The sequence below is a fragment of the Haliotis cracherodii genome, unplaced genomic scaffold, assembly GCF_022045235.1.
Source record: "Haliotis cracherodii isolate W230 unplaced genomic scaffold, xgHalCrac1.p SCAF_3, whole genome shotgun sequence".
Classification (NCBI taxonomy): domain Eukaryota; kingdom Metazoa; phylum Mollusca; class Gastropoda; order Lepetellida; family Haliotidae; genus Haliotis; species Haliotis cracherodii.
Genome location: NW_027266286.1, coordinates 67336167 through 67361135, shown reverse-complemented (window position 1 = coordinate 67361135; position 24969 = coordinate 67336167). Strand labels below are relative to the sequence as shown.

The window sequence follows — 24969 nt, the reverse complement described above, 5'->3', positions numbered from 1 at the left end:
AACGCTTTAACCACTAGGCTACCTGACCGCCCCTATTATTGGGTGAGGAAAAATGGGGTTTAGCAGTTTAACATGAACACCCCACTCAGACACAGGATACTGACTCTGAGCCGACCAGTCATTGGTTTAGCCCTGCCAGACAGGATAACAACAAGTACCATCTTTTAACATCTTTTATTATGACGCTGCTGGGGATCAAAACCTGGACCTTCCGTGCGGACGCTCACCACGGGACCACAGAGACAGTCTCTAATGGGAAGGTCCCTATATAAAGAGCTTACAGTCAATCAAGATCAGGATATGACTCACCTCCAGGAGTGGATCGTTGTAGCCAGCATTTGACCCGATGTGGACGAACAGGTGCTTGTGGTACTGTGGACAAACAAACAGATCTGTAGACACCTCTTGTAGGCTTGATACCGTATCCATAACTTACTGAAGATGGGTCTCTCTATGAGTAGCAAATAACTTGACAATCACCAACACTGTCCAATACTGATAGACAAGGAACGAATGTAAATACAGATTTCACTTTGAGGTTGGAAGTTTCGGGGTGGCCTGCTAATTGCAATCAGGGCTGGAGAAGAAAAATCAATGACTACTTTTGTTTGTTTATTTGTTGTTTAACACGGCACTCAGCAATATTCCAGCCATTTGGCAGTGGTCTAAATAATCGAGTCTGGACCAGACAATCCAGTGGTTGACACTGGCCTATTATGCCTGGATTACTGAAGACTTTATTGTGCGAAGTACGTACTGAATCAGGATCTCGCTGTTGTTCTAGGAAGGCAGAGAACTCCACCAATCGGAGCTTGGGCCCTGCTATTGACCTCCCTTGCCACGCTGGAGACACGTCACCGGGTATCGAGGACTGGAGCTTGGAGTCGATTCCGTAGCCCGAGGAACTAAACGGCTTTACACTGCAAGACAAAGTATCAATCATCAACCCATGAAATGTATACATACTAACAACCACATTGTAGAACCATATCCATTCTAAATTTTTAACATTTCTCCAAAAATTCAGAAAATTGAATTTAAAATTTCTGGTCTTTTCATCCTTTTTCTTCAATATGCTTCAGGCCATAAAAGGGATGACTTTAAAATAGGTTGAGAAAAGTACAATATGGTGTAAGACTAAGAAATAATCTCAACCAAGACATGATTATAGAAACTACTTGAAAGAAGTTAAGGAACACCTCACTTATGCCATGCCATGCCATATTAATAGTGAAATGAAAGAATCGGGTGTTGCTTAACTTCTTTTGAGTAGTATACATATATAATTTGAGCAGTGTACTTACTCTCCTTGAGGTGTGATGCCAGGCTGCCAGAACTGTCAACAGAAAAGGAAATGTTTACTCACAATCATCACATCTAAGTCAATCTAGTTACAGTGATCCCTAGCTACAACGCTAATTGATAAGCGTTATAGGCGATATTGGAGTACTTATCAACTTACAATTATCTGTGTGTGTAGACATGGGAAAACTGATTATCATAATGTATGTTTAAAGAAAGCAAATGCCAATTTGCCAAATAAACACTGCAAAAAATACAATCAAAGAGCTGAGGACAGAATTGTTTGTGGATTTGAACTTTTTTTTATTGTTTCTATAGCTTTTGATGAAGGTACTAGTATCAGTACCGAAATGTTGCACTGAAAGAATTTGTTTCTTGTTGTTTAGCGCCACACTCAGCAAAATATTCCAGCTATATAATGGCGGTTTGTAAATAAACGAGTCTGTACCAGACAATTCAGTGATTGACATCATGAGCTTTGATCTACGTAATTGGGAAATGATGAACATGCATGAACCAAGTCAGAGAGCCTGACCACCCGATCCTGTTAGTTGCCTCTTACAACAAGCATGGTCCACTGGAAGAATAGAAGAAGTGGAATTCCACAAGTCAACTCTGTTCTCACAGTTACGACAGCTTCTACAATGCCACGTAAAGATATTCCTGTGTCTACATGAACTTGTATTTGTGGAAAGAGCCATGGCATTGTGCTGTCCTTACCGATGGCGCCCCTGGGTAGGCTGGTCTGACGGGGGCCATGCTTGGGAGACAGCTGAGACCAGAGGCCAGGGCCTTGTTGTGGATTGCGCTAGCTGACACAATCTGTGCCGATGACATCGACGCCATCTGCTGGAGAGCCTTGTCTCGGGATGCCTGGTCCTGCGGCTGTAACAACAAACAGCTACATCAGTTTCAGGTGGTAACAACACACAACTACGTCACTAACAGCAATTTGTTGAATCATTAAAAGTACCGGTACTCTAAATATGATAACATTTTGTATTCAAATGATAATAAATGAGAAGTACTTCATATAAGAAGTTAAGTCTCCAAGCCATAAGATGTCTGTTTGATTCCCATACAGGTAACTGAACCCAGGTCTTTGGTGTGACAAGCAAACACTATAACCACAAGGCTACCCGACCGCCCCGTCACCACTTATGACCAGCATAGGCTGCTAGTGACCACATCTAAAACGGAATCCCCATGTGGCTGGCAATCATACAATCAGTATTGCCTGACTCCACTTTTAGCAATACTCCAGCAATATCACGACAGGAGACACCAAAAATGGGCTTTGTACCCACGTGGGGAATCGAACCGGTCTTCAGTGTGATGGGCCAACACTCGAACCACTAGGCTAACCAACCGCCCCCATCCAAATATAAATAGTAGTAAATAGATACCATAACCATTGCCTCTGTAAAAGCTTTTGCAAATAAGATAAGTAAATAGTACAGCTTGTTTTCATTTAATGAATCTCTCTGTAAAACGTACCACCTTTCCACTTTGTTGATTTGTATACAAATATTTTGAGTTTGCCTTTAGAAATGATAACTATGCAGGAGATACCAATTTTATATCCCCCGCACTACTATCCTGGAGGTGGGGAGTGTGGACATAAAAAACTGCATTGCCTATCTGTCCACACCAAGTTTTCATTGCCTGAGAATCAGCTGTTTGCAATTTTCACAACTCAACAGCAGTTTCAATTTTCTCTCACAAGTAGCAATTCAGGCTAACTATTTCACACCAGTTTACCATAGATATTATTTCTTGTTCCACTGACTGTGTTTCAGGGACTTCGGAGTCATTACAGGTACATGCCACAGTTTTTCATTTTCAGTCAAAACACAATATGGTCTGTTAAAAGAACTTGGCAAAATTAAGGATGGTTGAACAATGGATGGGAGTTTGAATATTGAAAAATGGAAAATGGATGTTCTTGCCATTGTATGCATGCCGATAGAATTGCTAAGGCTGAGGCTGTCATAATTTATTTCAGGGCATTCAAGAAATTTGACTTTAACACCAGAGTTGACAGAATGATGAGGCCTATTTGAAAGAACAAAAGAAATGAGGCTCAGTTCAGATACAGAAGTAGAGTCAGTTCAGATATAGACGTGGATCTTGTTCAGATACAGCAGAAGAGCCAGGTTCAGACATAGGTGTGGAGCCAGTTCAGACATAGTAGTACAGCCAGTTCAGATATAGCTGTAGAGACAGTTCAGATATAGATGTGGAGCCAGTTCAGACATAGAAGTAGAGCCAGTTCAGATGCAAAAGTAGATTTAGTTCAGACATAGCAGTAGAGCCAGTTCAGACATATGTGCGGAGCCAGTATATACAAAGCAGTAGAGAAAGTTCAGATGTAAAAGTACAGTTAGTTCAGACATAGCAGTAGAGCCAGTTCAGACATAGAAGTAGAGCCACTCCAGGTCTAATCATTAACACGTAGCCTTGCACAGCCAGTGTAAAACACTACTTCTCAAGGATACTGTAAGATTCAGCAAGAAATTAGCAGAATCCTATAAATTACACAAAATACAGTGTCAGTGTCAGTTTCAGTGTCATCATTTCTAGAAGGCCTTGAACAAAAGGTTGAAATACTGACTCGCTAGAAGGAATACAGTTTACAAAACAGTCCTCACAAATTCTCACGGACAATGAGTGCAGTTATCTATTAATGAATCCACCCTAAATAAGACTGAGTATTGATTCACTGGCTGTTGAACACTACACAGGTCAATGCACAAATACGTATGTGGGTTATTTATGTACAAAAATAGCAGACACATTCATCTTTATGACACGAAGCACAAAAGGTGATCATAACTTTTGCATGCAAGGAGAAAATGTTCAAAACAAAAACACATTAAATATTTTGCCATTTCAGGAGATCCATATATTTCTAAAAAAGAATACATTCTTTTTATTGTTTGGAAAGACTTCTTCATTCAACATGTTCAAATTTAAAAATGTCTAGACTTCAATTCTTTTTAGATCCTTTTGGGGGATGTGGACAAGAAAACAAGGAACACATTTTTTCATAATCTTAAAACTCAAATAATCTTGAAGATCTCAATCTACCAAACAAAATATCCGCTGGAAAGAAATATCTCAATGTCCTCACACATATTACCCAGCTATGTGTTACATGGTTCATGGACAGATCCCGATGTCGGTCTGGTATACTGTTTTACCAGCATGTAATACACGCCTCGTAATGTAATGCATATTGCTGTTTCTAAACATGTCCTATATTGATCCATAACCTTAAGTAAAAGGTCACTTTGTATAACTTATTGCCCCTATGGCATCCAGCTCCAAGATCACCAACACAAGCGGTGTATAACAGTCCATATCCTCAAAGAGTCTCAATGCAGCAAAAGGTCACAAGACAAGACTCAATCTCACCTCCTCGCCCTCCTCCATCGTTTGCTTACATTTACAAACCCATTTACACCAAAAAAACAGTACAAAGAAAATTAGAGGCCCTTGCTGCATGAAATCTATGACATGCACTAGTTGACCTCCTCTCCACCTGCTTGTGACCTCCGATTTATTTCCTTGACTGAGTGTCACCGTCATACACTACAAGTGTTACTTGAGCAATTCCACCGCTGTGGTTTCATTATTGGTCTACGATGTCCATTGCGAAAAAACTGACACGCAATTCGTGGGTGTATATAAAAAAGCTGTAATTTGTCACGGTAATATGATTTTTTTAATTTCACGTATTATGCTTTGTGTCTCCTGTATTGATTGTAGACAACTAATATTTCAAGCAGTCCCTGTGCTATCAGGTTCGGCAAGGCAATATCTCCTTCATAATTTACAGCAGTAAAACGATGATCGACATCAATATTGAACACCCTGATCCGGAGACAGGATAAGTGGGAGCCATATCTGTTCCTGGAAAGGTCAGAGGTCATAAGCTAAGCCTACAGTTTCAGCCTGCCTGCTTTACAAATCTTATAGACAAATACATCTTGACTGAGTACAGGTCATTTGCCGCTAAAATAAACATGTAGAGAAACCCGAGCCAATGTCATTGCCCCTAAATTGTTTTCATGGTGTTTAACCGAAACATAACCCACACTTCACTCCTAGTGCAGAATTGTCTTACACATTAGGCCAATAAAACCATAAATTAGCCATTTGAGGGACCATTACGACCAATAGGGAGAAATAGGCTTAAAAATAAATAAACATAAGAATAGACAAAGCAACCACGAAACTACATTCTGACAACCTGTTTTGCCCTGGTCTATAAAATGTTACCTCCGTAATTACTTTGAGTTGTGCCTGTATTTCTTTGGCTTTCCTTCTGGCCAAGACCTGAATGTGACTGGACACTTGCTTCCGGGTGCGTGTCTTCCCTGTACGGAGTTTGATGTAGCGGGCAATAAGTTCATTTCGACCTGAAAAATTGATACATATTGAATAATATTTGAATAAATATATCAAAGGTATTGCTATGGAACTTTAAGATAATGCAGCAAAGCATCTGGATGGAAAGAACGTCAGGCTCTGTGGCTCACTTTAATTTTTTTAACATTTTCAACATTTTTGGTTGGACTAAATTATTGAAACTAAAAATTTTAAAACATAATATGCATAATGATTGTATAAGAAGACATGAAATAGCTCAGGCAGTGATACATTTACAACCCCCGCCTCATATATGCCTGATTACGACTGTAAGGATGTCATCGAATTTTGAGATATCAATGTATCCGTAAATGATGCTGTACTGATACAAATTATGAATATCAATACTAAATTATTGATAACACAGAACATTTACATTAAGATTAAAATGGTTAAGAAGTAGAATCAATAGGCAGAAAATTAAATTTTAAACATTTTATGAATCAGCCTAGCTTATTTTCATGAAACTGAAGAAATTGCAGGTCTACACATAATTTTTATCTATACATGTACAGAATAATTAATGGTTAATATAATTGATATAACAATATATCCTGATAGTTTTAAGTGGATATATTGATACTATAGTTTCAATGACACCCCTAACACTGACCGTGATTATGCATGGCAAACTACAGCATCACAGTTTGGTTTCAGAAGGTGTCTAAAATGTTCTGAAACTTCTCCACAGACAACGTTCCACGTTAAACGCTTACCAAAACATATGGTGAACTTGAACCAGAATAGCGCTTCTTTTTTAATAAAACAAGGTTAGGTAGGATAAAATAGTAAAATTAATCAATAATTAATCTGTTATCTATGAATCAAACACTTCCACAGTTTGGTCTCTCTAAGTAGAATCTGGTGCATAATCAGTGGAGTTAAACAGAGGTGAAAAATTGGTAGCTCTTTGTCAGTCTTACAGTGTCTTTGTCTGACTTTTGAATAACCTTTACCCAATCAAGAGCCTTCTGATCCTTCTTGACGTTATCATCACTGAAATTATTGTATTATTATGATTGAAGAGTGGCTTGACTTACAAAATTTCAACTTCAATTATTCTTTTATTGTGATGTTAGGTACTTGAAACAAGTGATCAATCCTGTCCGATTGATAATACATTCACAATGACATTTAAAATAATATTATTATGATTATTACTTTTATTATTTTGCTATTTATGATCAAAACCATCTTGAGCTGTGGATATTTATTGAAAGTATATCAGAAGATTATGCCCTTTGATAAAAATCATCCTCATTTGTTGTTTAACACATCATTCAATAATATTCCAGCTATATGCCGATTTAAAAAAATGACCCCTAATGACATCCACTTTAAAATTATCCTCACTGAAAATGATAATTGTTATACAGTTTATGATTTTGTATTTTTATAAACATATTTTTATCCCCCTCAAGATCTGTCAGCATGTGCTGGTCTGCAGAGCTTGTTAATGGTCTTATACTGATGTCTTTCAATCTGACTTTTTACCCAACATGCTCTGCATCATGTTTCATAAATCAATTCCTGATCTCCCGAGTCAATTATTCATGGGAACATGAAATAGATATGCTATAAACATATGGTGTGTACATTTCACGGCAGGCAAATATCTTTTATTTCTTTTCCAACTGTCTTGTCAAAATCATACACCTGCCACTTTCCACCTGTTAGTTTTAATATGAAGGGATACGGATTATATTTCCCTCCTCTCTGTAGAAACATAAGCTTATTATTCCCTAGCCACGCAAGGGGCCCAAGCCTCCAGAAACAGACTATAGCTGTTGGGCTTATTTCTACCCTCCTGGCGTGGTTGCCTAATTTGGCCCCATTACTCATCAGCACAGTGACTCATTCTACTTTCTAGTTTTTTGTGACAGCGTAAGGTTGTTGTAAGCTAGAAGCGGCCACTACCTTCACAGATCCTGTTTACCTAGCCAGGGAATGACTGAAGCCAAGATAACGAGTTAGTGTAGGACTGTAGACAGGTAGCAACACAAGTCTCCTGGTTGACATTAGCCCAGGTTCCCGTGGGTATTACCTAGAGAGTCAATATTCAATAATTCAACTCTCTCATCATCAAAATGCAGGACTTGTATAGCCAAGACTTCAAAAGTGAACCCCTCACAATACTGAATCAACTTACCATTCAAACAGACGCATTTTCAAATCACTTGGCCAAATAATTATGATGTAACATGTTCTTTGGCTGCCTATTTGTATTAAAAAGTCGGAAGGTGTAGACAGATCTTGATTTATCAAACAGTATGTGTGGGAACTCTAGCAGTGTTTTGTTGTCGTCCTCCGAGCATCATAATGCCCTACACAGCTGAGCGACCTTGCATGACAAGTACTTGCTCACTCAACCTCTATTAACATCCTGTACGGACAAATAACAAAATATATTCAGCTGTGAAGAAACTTACATCACTGAACATAGACCTAGATATCTGTGACATTGTGTTGTCAAATTTAGACTTTCTCTATGATAGTAATCAGGACTGCAGGTAGCATCCTATTATCACTGTCCAACTGTAGTCACACCTGTCTCATGTCTGGGCCATAATATACACCAAAGGGGGAATAGCTACTTTTATATGTCCGTGATGAGGTACTGAGCTTTCTTAACACAACATCTGCAGATGACGTAAGCAAAATGATTTTTTATTTCATGGCTGAGGTTCATCTGACCACTACCCAAAAGTAAGATTATTCAAATCAATTTATTTTGCCTCAAACACCCACCACCCTATCGGATTGATTATTTTATTAAATCAACAGATACAACTATAAAAGTAAATGCTAAACAACATTTAAAATATCAAGAAAAGTACAGTGTCTCTGGACAAACATCAAACACATAGAGGAATCCAAAATTTAATTGAGCAAGCGAGTGAGTAGAGTTTAATGCTGCTTTGAACAATATTTCCGTTATATCAGTGTGTCAATTGTGGCAGGCAAGCCATTTGTGACACAAGCTGTTGACAATTAACACAAGTGAACCATCAGAATTATTGCACATGCTCCTAATCTTGGTGAATCTTGCTAAAAATATGGGGAAAACTGGGGAATAGATACTTTTATATGTCAGTGATGAAGTATTAGCTTTCTTAACACAACTTTTACAGATACCAGAAGAATAATGATCTTATATTTCATGGCTCAGGTTGATCATCTGACCACTAACCAAAAGTAAAAATATTATTCAAATCAAGTTATTTTGCCCCCTATGTGACACTAGCTGTGGACAATTAACACAAGGTGAACCATTAGAATTATTGTTCAAGATCATAATCTTGGTGAATCTTGTTAGAGACACAAAGCAGAAGGCAGAGTCTCGCACCACTGTTCCACTTGTGTCTCGATGTCTATGGGTCTAGTTTGTTACCTATCAAATTTTATTCAGATTTTATTTGTAATTCAAATTAATAAAGCAGGTAAAAAGGTTGACTTTTCCTGCCTCTAATGAGAATGCAGTAATAGTCAACATAACTTGTGATAATTTTGTGTATATTGTGCGTACTTGGGCATAAGGCCATTCCTTGAAACAAGTTTTGGGAAAAATCTCTATTTCAACAACTAAATCATATGCGCAGTCAAAAATGTCCTCATATGCGCAGTCAAAAGCTATATCATATCGCTTCATGTTAACAAACAGGAAACAAACTTTGTTGATAAAAATGTGAAATTTCTGTAAATCACTGGACGATGATCTATAATTTCAATTCTATTTCCTATTCTGTAGGTATTGTTTTATACGCAGAGATTTAGATTAACATGTGTAGTTTTCTCTTAAAATAAGCTGAAAATAGAAATCAGCTGTACAAATGTTTTCTCACGTAATTGTGCTGGAAAAAGTACCAATCAAACCTCATTGTGCACCCCTTCTACACAGCTGATTATTTGGGTTACAAGGTGTGCACTATACCCATGAAAATACGGTAATCAACATGAAGCAATGTGACGGAAGTTCCTGGTACACAATAGCAAGTGGTGTTCACACACAAAGTTAGCATTAAAACTCTCCTAACTTTACCTCACAAAGTAACATCAATAGCTTAAAGTCACATCCCAATAATTAATCACAATTGCCATCTCAGGGTAAGAGTGATGACGAAGGTGATTGGTCAATATTCAAACGTAGCAGATACTTTATTCAACATCACCAGTCCGACACAGCCAATGAAGGGAGTCAGGCATGGAAGACACCAATATAGAGTTAAAATATTGATCTGCTATCTTTGTCAACAACCTTTTTTGCCTAACACGGCCCTTCTAAGACATGTTCAGTCCAGCTAATCCGTTCTCAAACACATGTCGGCAATGAGGCAAATAGGCCCGAGTGACCAAACAGGGAGTAGCAAGCACAGCCACTGGTGACAAACACACAGGAAAAAGTGGAAAGTCCACACTGGCATAATCCATTCCTGGGGCCATGGTGATTCTTCAACAATCTCCACAGATCCCGCCAAATACAAAACGTCTTAGGCTGGGCTTACAGCAATTGATAGAGTAACTATTGAGTACACAGCCATCTTGTTCTCAAGCAACAAGGAGAGGGACTGCAGAAGCACAATACACGGCTTGTTACAAAGTTGGATCCTAGCTGGGCATCCCTTTTCTTGACTCTATCAATGTTTATCCATTTATTGGATTCTACAGAATACCATAGTTGTCACAAATTGTCACTGAACCAACTTACGAACACAATTACGCCCAAATGATGTCATGGATAAAATGGGACATTAATGTATGTTCAAATGATGCGCTCAGATTCAACAGAATACATCGTTGTCGTTGAATGTGATTAACCATCTTCATAAGGTCCAAAGTAATCATTAGCTGTGTCCCCTACACATGTCTCTCAATAGCAATACAGACGATGGGAATAAATAATATTGGTGTAATGATTTCACCCTAAAGATGTTTCATAAACTTTCATTAAAATATCTAGTATTTTGTCAACAATAAGTCCCGTAAAGAAGGCTGAGAAATATTACCATAACACATCATTCACAAGCCTAACATATAGTTCACTTTGAAATCTTGCCTCAGTCGTATCAGTATGTGCTGTAGCAAAATACTGGGGATAATCAAGGATTCTAACTAAATGCCCATGGCCGTAGATTCGGAAAAATGTTTTTGTTTGTTCACAATTGGGATTTTAAACATGTTAAAGATTTTATTTTTTTAAATTCAGAGGTACTTTAACATTATTCTTGATACAATAATGTAAAATTAAGCATCAAAGCCTCTTCCTCGTCATCCGTTTTGTTTTTGCAGAAGCTAGTCAGGTCTCAAAAGCCACTGCATCAGTGATAACTACAACATCAACTGGAAAGTTTTTAATTGGAATTTAGGAATTTTTACTGACATTTGCTGCAGAAGGTGGGGTTGAATATCAGCCCCTGAGCGGGTCTAGATAAATCTGCGATATATCTATATACGTTCCCTATACGATTATCCGGTCAAGGAAAGGCTATATATTACTGATAAGCTTTGAGGTAACTCTTATCAATGTTTACAGGACTGTTTTGTCCTGAAGTCTAATGGTCACGCCAGTCCCCATGGTCAACTAGTTTGGGAGATTTTAATTGCATTTTTTTTCTTTTAAAAAATTTCTCACAGAATATTTCAGTCTATATTTAAAAAAAATACATATCAAGATGACATTTACATATTTTCAGAATTATTTGAATTATAGAAAGCAGGTAGCTAGAGTATCTCAATGGTCCATACTATCATTTTAAAAGGACAAACAGTGTTTCCCTTGGCTGTATCAGCCTTGATAATGCCTTACCATATTAGTAAAATGTGCATCACATCACCTGGTATATAGAAAGCTTAACATAAAAATTAATGTACATTGACCCACAAATAGTTCTATTTGAACAGTAAGATCACATAAAATAGAATTAAAAATACCTCATTTAGGAAAGTAAGACACTAGAGGGATGCTTCAACTATCATAGCTAACACTATTATAAAAGCTCTTCATAAAATGTCATATATGATGCACAGGGATTGGAAAGGAGAATTTTCAATATTATTCTCATCTGCACTGCAAAAACGTTATAGTCTAAGATCTATTTACTTTTGTTGCACTGACTATACAAAAGTATGCTAAAAGATTCTGTCATAATGAACAGGGAATGGAAAAGAGAATTATCTATCAATCATATTATACTCTACAATTCAAGAATGTTATAGCTCGTGATCCATTTCCTATTGTTGCACTGACTATACAATCACATATTTAAATGTTTAATCTACCAAATCAATATATATAGACATAATCAGAATTCTCATAATGATAAAATAAATTCAAAACTGTCATCAGAAAGCACACAAAGAGGATTTCCGATATTTGTTCATTGTTCTGTGAAACAGGATAGGTCGGACAGGGGGATTTTGAGGAAATCCATACATCTCTACCAGGCTATCATTAAAACTGGAAGATGTGCATGGGAACAACAAGTTTAAGAATTATCGGAATTAGTGTCTCCCCCCCCATTCATTGCCTGTACGCAGGTGGGGGGTCTAGTGTCTCCCCCCCCCATTCATTGCCTGTACGCAGGTGGGGGGACTAGTGTCTTCCCCCCATTCATTGCCTGTATGCAGGTGGGGGGACTAGTGTCTTCCCCCCATTCATTGCCTGTACGCAGGTGGGGGACTAGTGTCTTCCCCCCATTCATTGCCTGTACGCAGGTGGGGGACTAGTGTCTTCCCCCCATTCATTGCCTGTATGCAGGTGGGGGGACTAGTGTCTTCCCCCCATTCATTGCCTGTACGCAGGTGGGGGACTAGTGTCTTCCCCCCATTCATTGCCTGTACGCAGGTGGGGGACTAGTGTCTTCCCCCCATTCATTGCCTGTATGCAGGTGGGGGGACTAGTGTCTTCCCCCATTCATTGCCTGTACGCAGGTGGGGGACTAGTGTCTTCCCCCATTCATTGCCTGTATGCAGGTGGGGGACTAGTGTCTTCCCCCCATTCATTGCCTGTATGCAGGTGGGGGACTAGTGTCTTCCCCCATTCATTGCCTGTACGCAGGTGGGGGGACTAGTGTCTTCCCCCCATTCATTGCCTGTATGCAGGTGGGGGGACTAGTGTCTTCCCCCCATTCATTGCCTGTACGCAGGTGGGGGACTAGTGTCTTCCCCCATTCATTGCCTGTATGCAGGTGGGGGGACTAGTGTCTTCCCCCATTCATTGCCTGTACGCAGGTGGGGGGACTAGTGTCTTCCCCCCCATTCATTGCCTGTATGCAGGTGGGGGGACTAGTGTCTTCCCCCCATTCATTGCCAGTATGCAGGTGGGGGGACTAGTGTCTTCCCCCCATTCATTGCCTGTATGCAGGTGGGGGGACTAGTGTCTTCCCCCCCATTCATTGCCTGTATGCAGGGGGGGGGGACTAGTGTCTTCCCCCCATTCATTGCCTGTACGCAGGGCGGGGGACTAGTGTCTTCCCCCCATTCATTGCCTGTACGCAGGTGGGGGGACTAGTGTCTTCCCCCCATTCATTGCCTGTATGCAGGTGGGGGGGGACTAGTGTCTTCCCCCCATTCATTGCCTGTATGCAGGTGGGGGGACTAGTGTCTTCCCCCCATTCATTGCCTGTACGCAGGTGGGGGGACTAGTGTCTTCCCCCCCCATTCATTGCCTGTATGCAGGTGGGGGACTAGTGTCTTCCCCCCCATTCATTGCCTGTATGCAGGTGGGGGGACTAGTGTCTTCCCCCCATTCATTGCCTGTACGCAGGTGGGGGGACTAGTGTCTTCCCCCCATTCATTGCCTGTATGCAGGTGGGGGGACTAGTGTCTTCCCACCATTCATTGCCTGTACGCAGGTGGGGGGACTAGTGTCTTCCCCCCATTCATTGCCTGTATGCAGGTGGGGGGACTAGTGTCTTCCCCCCATTCATTGCCTGTACGCAGGTGGGGGGACTAGTGTCTTCCCCCCATTCATTGCCTGTACGCAGGGCAGGGGGACTAGTGTCTTCCCCCCCATTCATTGCCTGTATGCAGGTGGGGGGACTAGTGTCTTCCCCCCCATTCATTGCCTGTATGCAGGTGGGGGGACTAGTGTCTTCCCCCCCATTCATTGCCTGTACGCAGGTGGGGGGACTAGTGTCTTCCCCCCATTCATTGCCTGTATGCAGGTGGGGGGACTAGTGTCTTCCCCCCATTCATTGCCTGTATGCAGGTGGGGGGACTAGTGTCTTCCCCCCATTCATTGCCTGTACGCAGGTGGGGGGGACTAGTGTCTTCCCCCCATTCATTGCCTGTATGCAGGTGGGGGGACTAGTGTCTTCCCCCCATTCATTGCCTGTATGCAGGTGGGGGGACTAGTGTCTTCCCCCCATTCATTGCCTGTACGCAGATGGGGGGACTAGTGTCTTCCCCCCATTCATTGCCTGTATGCAGGTGGGGGGACTAGTGTCTTCCCCCCCATTCATTGCTTGTACGCAGGTGGGGGGGGACTAGTGTCTTCCCCCCATTCATTGCCTGTATGCAGGGGGGGGGACTAGTGTCTTCCCCCCCATTCATTGCTTGTACGCAGGTGGGGGGGGACTAGTGTCTTCCCCCCATTCATTGCCTGTACGCAGGTGGGGGGACTAGTTAGGAACTCAGTGACTCTGTTCTGCATCTCACCTTGTCATTACCTCCAATGGCCTGTGTTGACACACTTAACGACTTTCCATGGTATTTGCACCTGTACATATGCGTAGGTTTCGCTTCTCCCCCAGGCAGAGAGTGGGTGTACCCCCCAAAACAGTTCTATTTATAAGCCCCAATAATAATATTCCTCAATCATACACAAACTTTTGCAGGCTGAAATAATGTTTTGGTTAGATTAGAATGTTTACATAATTAAGTTTGTAAGGAAGGCATTTCTGTTATTAAACAGACAAATTTATTCAAATACACTGAAATATAAGCATTTTGTTCTTTGTTTTTGCATACTGTAATTCTTAGATAAATACTACTGAGAAAACATATGTAAATTATCATATGGACACAATGGATTGTGACAATTTCTTAAAGACACCGTATTGATCAAACTCAAACTTGGAAAGTCAGTGAAGAACTGATGCTACTTGTAACCTAATGTTGTCCGATGGTTTTACAAGGCTGAAGAACTTTACACTTGGGTGATATCAATCGAAGGACACATGAAATTTTAATTAACACTTTACATACAACTTCATGTAATGTTAATCCACACTCAGTAAGTGTACATTTCACCTGTACTAACTACACAAATATTCATTTCAGCCATTTCAGAGCAAATTGAAGTACCAATATACAGAGGTCTGTGCAAAAAGTACAAACTGCAAATCTTTTTTTGCTAATTAAAAAGAAAAAGCTGAAAAACATATTTATTCTGATTATACAATTTTCTAAATGAGTAACTAGTTGGGATTTGAGGGTTGTTTATTTTGATATATTTTAGCATATTTTGTAAGCATATCAATAAAAATAAGGGCCAAATTTTGTCAGCCAAGATTTTGACAGAACCAAACTGTGAATGTCGATGGGAGATAGATGAAAACTGTACCAAAGACATTTGAGTCTGATAAACCTTTCACATCAACAGAGATAAGTCCTTATTTTGTAAGCATATCAATAAAAATAAGGGCCAAATTTTGTCAGCCAAGATTTTGACAGAACCAAACTGTGAATGTCGATGGGAGATAGATGAAAACTGTACCAAAGACATTTGAGTCTGATAAACCTTTCACATCAACAGAGATAAGTCCTTGTTGTGTAACATGTTGTAAACTCGATCCATGACATGTCCAGATGCAAGCTGACCAATGGTCACTGAGCTACATACTTCTGTGCGTCACATCAAGCCTCAATTTACATTCCTCACTCCCTGAGCCCTGCCAGCTCCGCAGGGTAATTGATCACCTCTTGACTAATTATATTAATTAACCAGGCAACAGTCATCTAATTAATGGGGTTAGTAAACTAGACTGCTACCGCCACTGTCACCTGTTGGTTAGCGTGAGTAGCTTTGTCCGTACAGGCCTCCTCTCAAACACAGTGCAACATGCCACAACTCAGGGATTTGTCAAGGATTAAACTAAGTGTCCCTAGCAGCCAAATTGGGGAAAAGAATTGTAATTTTGTTCAATTTTTTTAAAGTTCATATATTCCTAAATTCAGATTTAGATTTTGAGACTGTGTTTTAATGCAATAACCAGGGTTAGAAACTAACAGTTTTCGTCCACTAGTCCTTAAAATCATAACATATAGCAAAACCCTTAAAAAGAGCAAATTTCTACTCGTCCTCATGATACCTTTACCATTGGGCATTTTGGCAAGGACTATAGGACTAGTGCTAATTTCTAACGCTGATAACATAAAACGAAGCATTATAACCTGTTCCTATTTATAGGCCTTGTTATAAGTGAATACAGGCTACTTCTGCAAAGCCATAAATAAGTTATTAGTTATATATGTATATAAATACTTTGTATTTGTATTTGTATATGAATTGGGAAATTTAAAGTTTCAAATTAGGAATTTTTAATGACATTTGCTGCAGGCTTGAGCCTCTGAGCAGGTCGAGATAAATCCAGGAGAACTGAGACGCTTTCACATCAATATCCTATACATAATAACATACAGGGCTTGATTTGAGGAACTTAATTTAACTTACACCAGGAGCATGTTGACATGAAAACCTCGTTGCACCAGACACAACCAGGTCGCCCCCTGGTCCCATACATTTATCAAAGTTGAAACATAGATACATTAACTAGTACAAATGAATAAAATCTCAGTTGCCTGTCCTGATTTTACAAAAAATAATGACATATTTCTGTAAAAAAATAACAGCAACACATAACCTTGCAACAGCCTTGATGACGTCAAGTCCAAAAAGCATGACACACTACACTTAACACAGGGATTGGCGATCTAGTATGGTACATAAGGTTCAGGTATGGAGTGTGTTCATAGATCGATGTTGTGTGGAAAAGAAAGGGTTGGTCAGATCCCAATTAAAAATGCTTTAACATGCACTTGGTGCATGTAGACATAAATATTAGGTTGCACTTTTCAATAATAGATTGCACTGGTGCATGTTTTAAACAGTTAAATCAAGCTCTGACATATACCATATTGACACTAAACTGCACCCTGAACGATGAAACTAATCTAACATAAGTTTTGTCAATTAGGTTGCTCCTTTCCAATCACTTGACTCCTATTAAAAATATATTGGACTCGCAAATAACCTCTTAATTTGATATTTGCTGTTTTGGTGAAAAAGTCGTTCCAAGATGCATTAATAGGTGATTCTTACCATACATTTTGCCTTCATCTGATAATATTATTTTCCGACGGCCACATGGTGGGTATATGGCTAAAGCTTCTTGGAAACTCTGTTCAATGTCGGGACTCCATACACCTTCAGCATCGGCCAGATCCTCACTGGAGCTGTTGGCTTTGCTGTCGGAGTTCGCGGACGCCCCTGTAGGGGGCCCTTCGCCACTGTCTGCGCTCCACGCTGAAGACATCTTGTTTCGAACAAACTGCAAGAAAAAATAAAATTTAGATGAAAATTTAAGTTACATTTTAATGATATATGACCCATTCAACTATCATTTAGGATTTTCTCATGAGGACAGTGATGTATTTAAGTCTGCTTTTTCACTGCTGTCATAGCTTGACTCAGCTCATGCTGAGGAACCAAACTCAGACCTGGTGTTTGACAACAAAGAGCACCAACCATTCGCCTATCCCTATACATCCATTAGCAACACTCTTATATTGAAGACAACAGTTCAGTAGAAGTGGTTAGGACTGCTATGCAGCACTGGACCTAACAACTGTCCACAGGCCATGTGGCTACTAACCGTGAACAGCCACTAGCCCTGATGACAATAACTAGGCTTAACTTCATCAGAGTTTTGTTTGTTTGTTGAACACCGCTCTTAGCAATATTCCAGCTTTATGACAGCAGTCTGTATAGAATCGAGTCTGGACCAGACAACCCAGTGATTGACATCATGAGCTTCGATCCACGCAATTGGGATCAATGACATGCATAAACCAAGTCAGCGAGCCTGACCACCTGGTCCCGTTAGTCGCCTCTTACGACAAGCATAGTCACCTTTTACGCAAGTATAGGTTGCTGAAGACCTATTCTACCCACCGGATCTTCATGGGCCACTTCATCAAAGTGTTGGTTGGTAAAGAGATATCATGTACAACAGTTTGGGGGGGGAGAGAATGAAGAAAATCAACCAAAAATTCTTGTCACTCAAAGTAAAACCTAGGTTTGCTATAAAACCCTCTCATTTATTTTTTAAACAAAGGCCTATTAGTCACAGGTAAAAACCTCCACTGAAATTCTAGTGCTGATGTAAAATAACTACAACTTACATAAATGTTTTGTTTACTAAGCTTATGGAATACATGACCTCTATTAAAACAACCATTGGGTTAACCGAACTGCTTACTATTTACAAGCTGAAGCCCATTACTGGTAGCGATGATGAGATGAAAACAAAAACATTATTTATGGATAACAATTTTTGGTTTAGTGCCAAAAAACAGAATTTGTTATCCATGGAGTACATTTTCTTATTTATTCTCCATCTTCTAGAATGCAAATCAAACAGTTTACAAAGATGAGGCAGCCAGTTTACATGCCAATGAACATGTTTCTCTGAGAATCATAATACTTACAGTACCAAATACTTGGAAATACTGCATCAAAATGTACACCACACAACCACAAACTCAGGACACTAAAGTCACACCAATAATGCAGAGAACCTGATACATTTATTTCTTGAGTCAATGAGGACAGGAACAAGAGTGTTTTATCTTTAAATTCTACCACCAAACACCTAACATTGTTTATGAGATGAATAACAGTGGCAAAATTCAGATAACAATGACTTCTAACCAGTTGTCTGAGAGTGTATGCAATCATTTAATAGTTTATCGAAGCTTGTAAAATGTCCTGACAGAAATAACTTTGCAGATATGGAAAACAAAATATTAGCTTGCTAAAAAACATGGAAGATGAAAGCATATCCCGAGAAGATTGCAATTGAGGGATTACAACATACTGAGAACAATATGGAACTATACACACCTAACAATGTCCTTATTTACCAACACTGCAACGGCCACATAGATAAGGTCAACTATTTCATCAAGACATGTCTCAATATAACCAACGGACTGTCAGCGTCCAGGAAATACACTGACATAAACACTACTTCATTCATATCTCCTCACAACTGAATTCATATATCATAAGCCAGAAATAAAGTATGGAAGTCAACGGGTCCTTGTCTATTTGTCATATCACAGATGTTAAAAGCTAAAGATTTTGGGGTCCCTAGATTGAAATAAACCCCAATTTAAGAACCCACATTATTTCAAACACTCAAAGCTTTAACAAAACACAAATTTGGGAAGTTAACTTTTGTGATAACTACCTTGACAACCATATTATGTCATTTCTGAACAACATATGTTTAAACTAAACCTCTCTAATTTATCATGCAACAAACAAAAGATACATATTCAATCATCAAAATATGAAACAAAACAGATCAATAAACAAAGATTTACCGTAGGCCACAGATAAACCATAGTCCTGGGCTGTTAGCATTCCAAGAATGAACAAAGAATTCAAATGTTCTGAGGAAGACAACTATCTCAGCCTTCCTTCAGTTACTATAGGTGACCGAGGTTTCCTTTAATATTTCATTCTTGCTTCCTGTTGACTGCAATGAGCATGCTAGGATCCTATGACGAAGCTCTTCTACCTAGCAGCTGTAATTGTCCCTAATCACAGTGGTGGTGGCACAGCCACAGGCCACAGTACGGGCAACTCACACTTCCTATACCTACTGGCCTTAAGGTGACAAAATTAAACACGCTTTGATGATCACTATAATGCCCCCACTAATAGACTTCATTACTTATTCTATTGTTCTTGATAATTGAAAGAAGGATTCATCAAGGTGGATTCATCAAGACATATTTATCCTCGTTTAACCTGCAAAAACATTCCCCAGCACAAACCATAACCTTTAACATTATTGAATTTCGGTTTGAGAATTAATTTTAAACACATACTTCACATCAATGACTCATCAGCAGGAGGTGATTTTAACTGTTTTCAAAGGCAGTGCATGTTTATATCAATTAGTCTTTTTAAACCTAACTGCTGCTGATGTTACGAGACGACTGTAACCAAAATAACAAGAATAGAAATACTTTTTACATGCAATGACAAACCAACAAACAAAAACACCTTCCTATCATTAATTGTGTTTTTGACAAATAGGCATAATCATACTTTTATTCATGAATCTCGATAAATATCAAAAACAACAGTCAACTTCATTTCTACTTAAATAAACATCAATTAAATCAAAATAAATACAGCGATAAAATCACTTTAACAACATTTATGTAATTTAGAAAAATATTTACTTACATTATATTCATCTTGAACACCAGGAGCAAAATAATTGTAGTTGTAGTGAGAAAAATAGAGCTGTCGCAACATATTGTCAACGTTTCTCTCAAAGCCACAATTGATTATGTTGGAAATGAATACAAGTACATTTGTATATGTCTCAGATGAAATACGAAGTATCAGTCGTTGTCTTAATAGATCGGGGAAAGAGCAGAGGCCAGCCGAGATGCAGAGGGTCCCTAGGCAGGCTTTTATTGCACAAGTAATTTCTTTCTACCTGAATGAGTAAGGAGCTTAGGGAATTGGAAGTAGCTTGTAGATGTAATTTCCACCTCATATTTGTGAATATATAAGCAGGTCGGATATGGGCTGTCTCTACTTAGAGAAGTGAAAGCTGGTAGCTTGCTTAAGCAGATCATTTAAGTTCCTATCAAAGCACTTACTACACCGGATACATACTGCTCATCTCTTGTCAGGGTGGTTACAATGATAAGTAATGTGCCTAATTATAAGAAATTTAAAATATCTTACTATGAACTGTTATAGAGAAGAGAATTAAAAATGGTTTTACAGCTAATTCTGGTATATGACTTGCTACACTTGAATGCAGAATAGAGTACACAAATGATACTTTTCCGGCTCCTTATCAATTCATTGCAAGTTTTTATTCTCAAAATGATCTAATATACAATGAAATAGTTTACATTAACATCACATCATAGCCAATACTCATATTGTTGATGTTATATCAATATAATTTTCTTTTTGGATGACTGAAAATTATATAATATCATTTTATCAGACTAAGGTAATTTTATAAAACACTGTTTTATTTAAATATATAGAAATAACAACAGAATAGATGTTTTCTAATTAGTACCTTGGCATTTTTTTTGCTCTCTGCTCGCACTTCGTAAAGATAAAATAAATGTTATAATTTAAGAAAAGACTGTAGCAATAGATGTTTTTTTAAATTCACACGCAGTTGTTACATCACGCTAAGGTTAGTGAGTTTCCAAATACAGAAAAGGCTCATGGCTTCCCAAATCCTCTGACAGTGGTGAGTCAGTCGCTCTTTTTTAAAATAATTTTTTATTTCCTTCACATTGCATGTACAGCATATGCTTCAAGCAGTTGAATGCTACTTGACACAATAATGAGGCCATGGGCCAGCTGATGGAAGAGTCACATCTCATCACACATGGGACAAATCAAAATATACACTTCAGCCAATTTCGCTTAGATGCATCTGATAGTGTGGCACCTTGGTAGAAAATCCCCATAAATCAGAAAATGACAGCCTATTTAAGCCATTTTCGCTCCCTTGTCTCCACATCTGTAGTAGTAGTAGTAGTAGAAGAAGTGGTAGTAGTAGTAGTAGTAGTAGTAGTAGTAGTAGTATATTCCTTAGTATTGTGTATGTGTCACACACACTTGTACACGACAAATATCCAAAAACTATATACATGATATGCAGTGTGTCCAGCCATTATTTGCTAATGGGATACTAACATTTGTACGCACATAGAATGCATTAAAATGGTAAATTAAAACAGATTATAAAATGAATATACGATTTCATAGTTTGAGACTTTTAAACAGATACAAGGTCTACTCCAGAGATTCATCAGGTTTCACACAATGGCCGGATATGTGTATCCCATAATCTATATAAATGACACATAAAGGGTCATTCTAAGTTGTGTACTACTAGTATCATAAATGATGCCATCATGTAGATAGTTTTTAATGTTCTCAGCTGTACTGCATTAGACTGATAAACAAGGTTAGTCACCATTCAGAACAACGATGCAATTATAAATATCCAAACAATGTGAATAATAATTATTTGCACCAGTATTGCTTCTACTTTCTCAAAAACAATACATCTCTCTTTTCCTACAAATCATGGCAATTAGAGAAAATAAATTAAATTTCAGATACACCTAAACAGAGCACTTGGGGATTTTATAGGGTTTATACAGGATACTGAAATACCCGACATACTGGTATAGCGCAATATATATGCTTTACCTACACGTCAAAATCAATAAGTTAGAAATGTTTGGTTCTTCAAGATAACAGCAAATAATTTATTAATAGAAAAGAACATTCTCAATATGGCATGGCAACAAATAACAAAGATTTTAAAGTGTTTGTTTACCAATTTTAAAGAACTGTAACATCAACTGTTTATGAATTTGACTTAGAACTGTGTCAGTAGCTCGGACATAAGATAAATACCCCACAAACTTCACAATATTATCATAATCTGAAACTTAACTGTTTAATTCTTTAAATAGTTTGACTGTTATAAATAAAATACGGAGGAGTACATAATTGAAAAGTCTCATTGTCACATTGGCTAAAAATAATCAGCCGCTGTAAGCAACTGTGAAATAAAACTGCAGCAACATCAGACATGACAACAAAGCAGCTGCATTGATGATGTTCTTATAATCATATCGAATTTAATTTTAACAAGTTTTTTTCCCATTGTCGGATATCATTTAGTACAAACACACCTGCCAGTCCTTATCAAGGATGACCGACAAGCCAGCTACCTATAATTCAGTTGATTGTAAATACCTAATCCACTCCGATTGTTAATTGACAGATGTGTTTTGGTAGTGAACGGCTCCTGCACGCGCGAGGTGGTGTGTTATTGTGTTGTATTGTTCGGGCGGGTATTGCCGTACACCTCCCTGTATATTGAGTGGTCGCTCAGCTGACTGCAGAAATACTTCATCTAGAGTATTTCACTTTATACTATCACGTTGCCACGATTACATTTTGAAGATAACAGTCAGAATGTATCTTAGTGAGCTTATAATTCCCGTGTGATCATTGTCGGCTAGCTGACAAGCGACCGCTGCCCCACTGAAGGAGGCCGTTTCTGGTCCGGACTGCCCCGCTTGTAGAAGCTAGTATGTCTGCCATCGCAGATATCTCGATGTAGGTCACACTGCAGACATGTTGAAGAAAGCAGCGAAAACGCTGGATAGTAATGACATAAGTAACTGCCGTGTATATCTGTATGATTACAATTCGAATGTACTGCCCATCCCGTAAACTGACTGCAAGCCGGAAGTGCCATCTCCAAGTATGACAAATATTTGAGAGATTCGAAACCCGTGCGGACATTTCAGTCATTCCCATGCTTGTACGGCAAGATCGGAGTGAAAATACAGCAAAATAACGATACATATGAATTGTACTCACCCAACCTGATCTCTGAGGGTACTTTTATCAACTCTTGACCAAATCGAACAAAATTTAAGAGTTGAAGAACTCTCTTGCTGGTATGTTAGGTATGACACAAAGAATCCAGACAACGTAGTGGCCTTTTGCGCATCCCTACCGCGCAGGGGAGGACCTGCCGGCATGTTGGGAGAAATACTCAACAATGATGTGTATTTAGACGTAATTTATCAACTAATTGCAATGAATATATTTTGTAATTCACATATATATCTTATCCACTTAATACAAGTTTATGTTGAGCATGCATGTTCATCATCATAACACACATATGCTGAAATTGCTGGAAAATCCCGATGACCTGGTTTGCCATTCTATTCACCTCCCTCCGCAAGTAGCAAGTGCCCGCCGTTTTGTTTTAGACGAGTTACTTTCTTACGCCTTTCATTTATCTGCTTTTGCATTGCTAAACGCACCAATATTAAACATTACATTTAATACATTTTTACAAAACGTGTGCCAATTTTACTGGCAATTCCGTATAAGCGATATCGTTATTCAATTTTTCGCGCCGAATGGTTGGCGCAACAGGTATTGGAATTAGAAGAATGCATAAAACGCCAAAACCCAGACGAATGAGATTCCATTCATTGGGATATATACAATCGATTGCTGCGATACGATAATGTTAATTTTTATATGAACAATGATATTCCAGTCAGTATTACCCAATCTGGTGTTAGTCATATTTTAATGGACAATGATTTAATCAGTTTCAAAATTATTTCTGAAATGTTTTAACCTACTACAATATTAATTTTTATGTCGATATATTTATATTAATTTTAAGAGAAGCTTTAAGATCTATGGATTAAATTATGTTATTTTTTCATTGCAACGAAGCTTGCGCATCTTTTTCATCTCATTCATAACGATGAACTCATTTTAGTAAATTGTGTTGTGATAACTATATTTTCAAATCCATATTTTTGTTATATATTGCTGGTAATCAATAATATTCTTCTTAAAAAATCGCCCTTTTTGTTCATTTGGACACATTTTGGCATATGTGCAAGAATGCATTGTTCCAATTCAAATTCCCACGCGTCCCATATCGCACAGAATTGTCAATACCCCTTGAAAGTGCAAATCGGATATGGAGCATTGAAGCAGGTGTGCGTTGAGGGTGGCGAGAAGCGACCAGATTGGTGGTTGTACGGGAGAGAGCGACGAGGGGAGCGACACCCAACTCTAACCCCAGGCGGCGGGAAACAATGGCGCATTGTAGTGGGTGCAGTCAAGCGAGGCGAAGGCTCGATGTCACTGGCTGCTGACTTACAACTACAAGAAACTTGAGTCCTCCGCCAACCACTGTCAGTGGCGCAGCGACCTGATCAACTTTCGCTTCTCATTAACGCCTTTCACTGACCTCGACAGGAAATATAATAAATTTAAGGACTTTATTGGTTTTGTCATAATGTTACAAGCGACTTTCAACGAACGCCTCGGGTGTCGAGTGTCTTTCGGCATGGGCTTTGCCAAGCACCACACCACAGAAGTCGCGAAGT

General features: G+C 38.8%; 1 protein-coding gene across 3 annotated transcripts in view; it reads right to left on the bottom strand.

Annotated features, from left to right (window-relative positions):
* The window catches only part of LOC139473754 (transcriptional enhancer factor TEF-1-like), a 30720-nt gene extending 7195 nt beyond the window's left edge, over nt 1-23525 (bottom strand). Inside the window, exons 1-7 of one of the 3 annotated variants that reach the window (XM_071256490.1) lie at nt 23423-23525; nt 17057-17285; nt 5587-5726; nt 2023-2187; nt 1305-1336; nt 758-920; nt 310-372 (exon numbers count right to left, since the gene is read on the bottom strand). In XM_071256490.1, coding sequence (XP_071112591.1) covers nt 310-372; nt 758-920; nt 1305-1336; nt 2023-2187; nt 5587-5726; nt 17057-17270 — 777 coding nt within the window. In that variant the 5' untranslated portion in view covers nt 17271-17285; nt 23423-23525. Of the gene's footprint in view, nt 1-309; nt 373-757; nt 921-1304; nt 1337-2022; nt 2188-5586; nt 5727-17056; nt 17286-19344; nt 19527-23422 lie in introns of those variants that run through there. The other 2 variants (XM_071256489.1, XM_071256488.1) reach the window with 2 other exon arrangements.
* Between the last annotated feature and the right edge of the window lie 1444 nt (nt 23526-24969).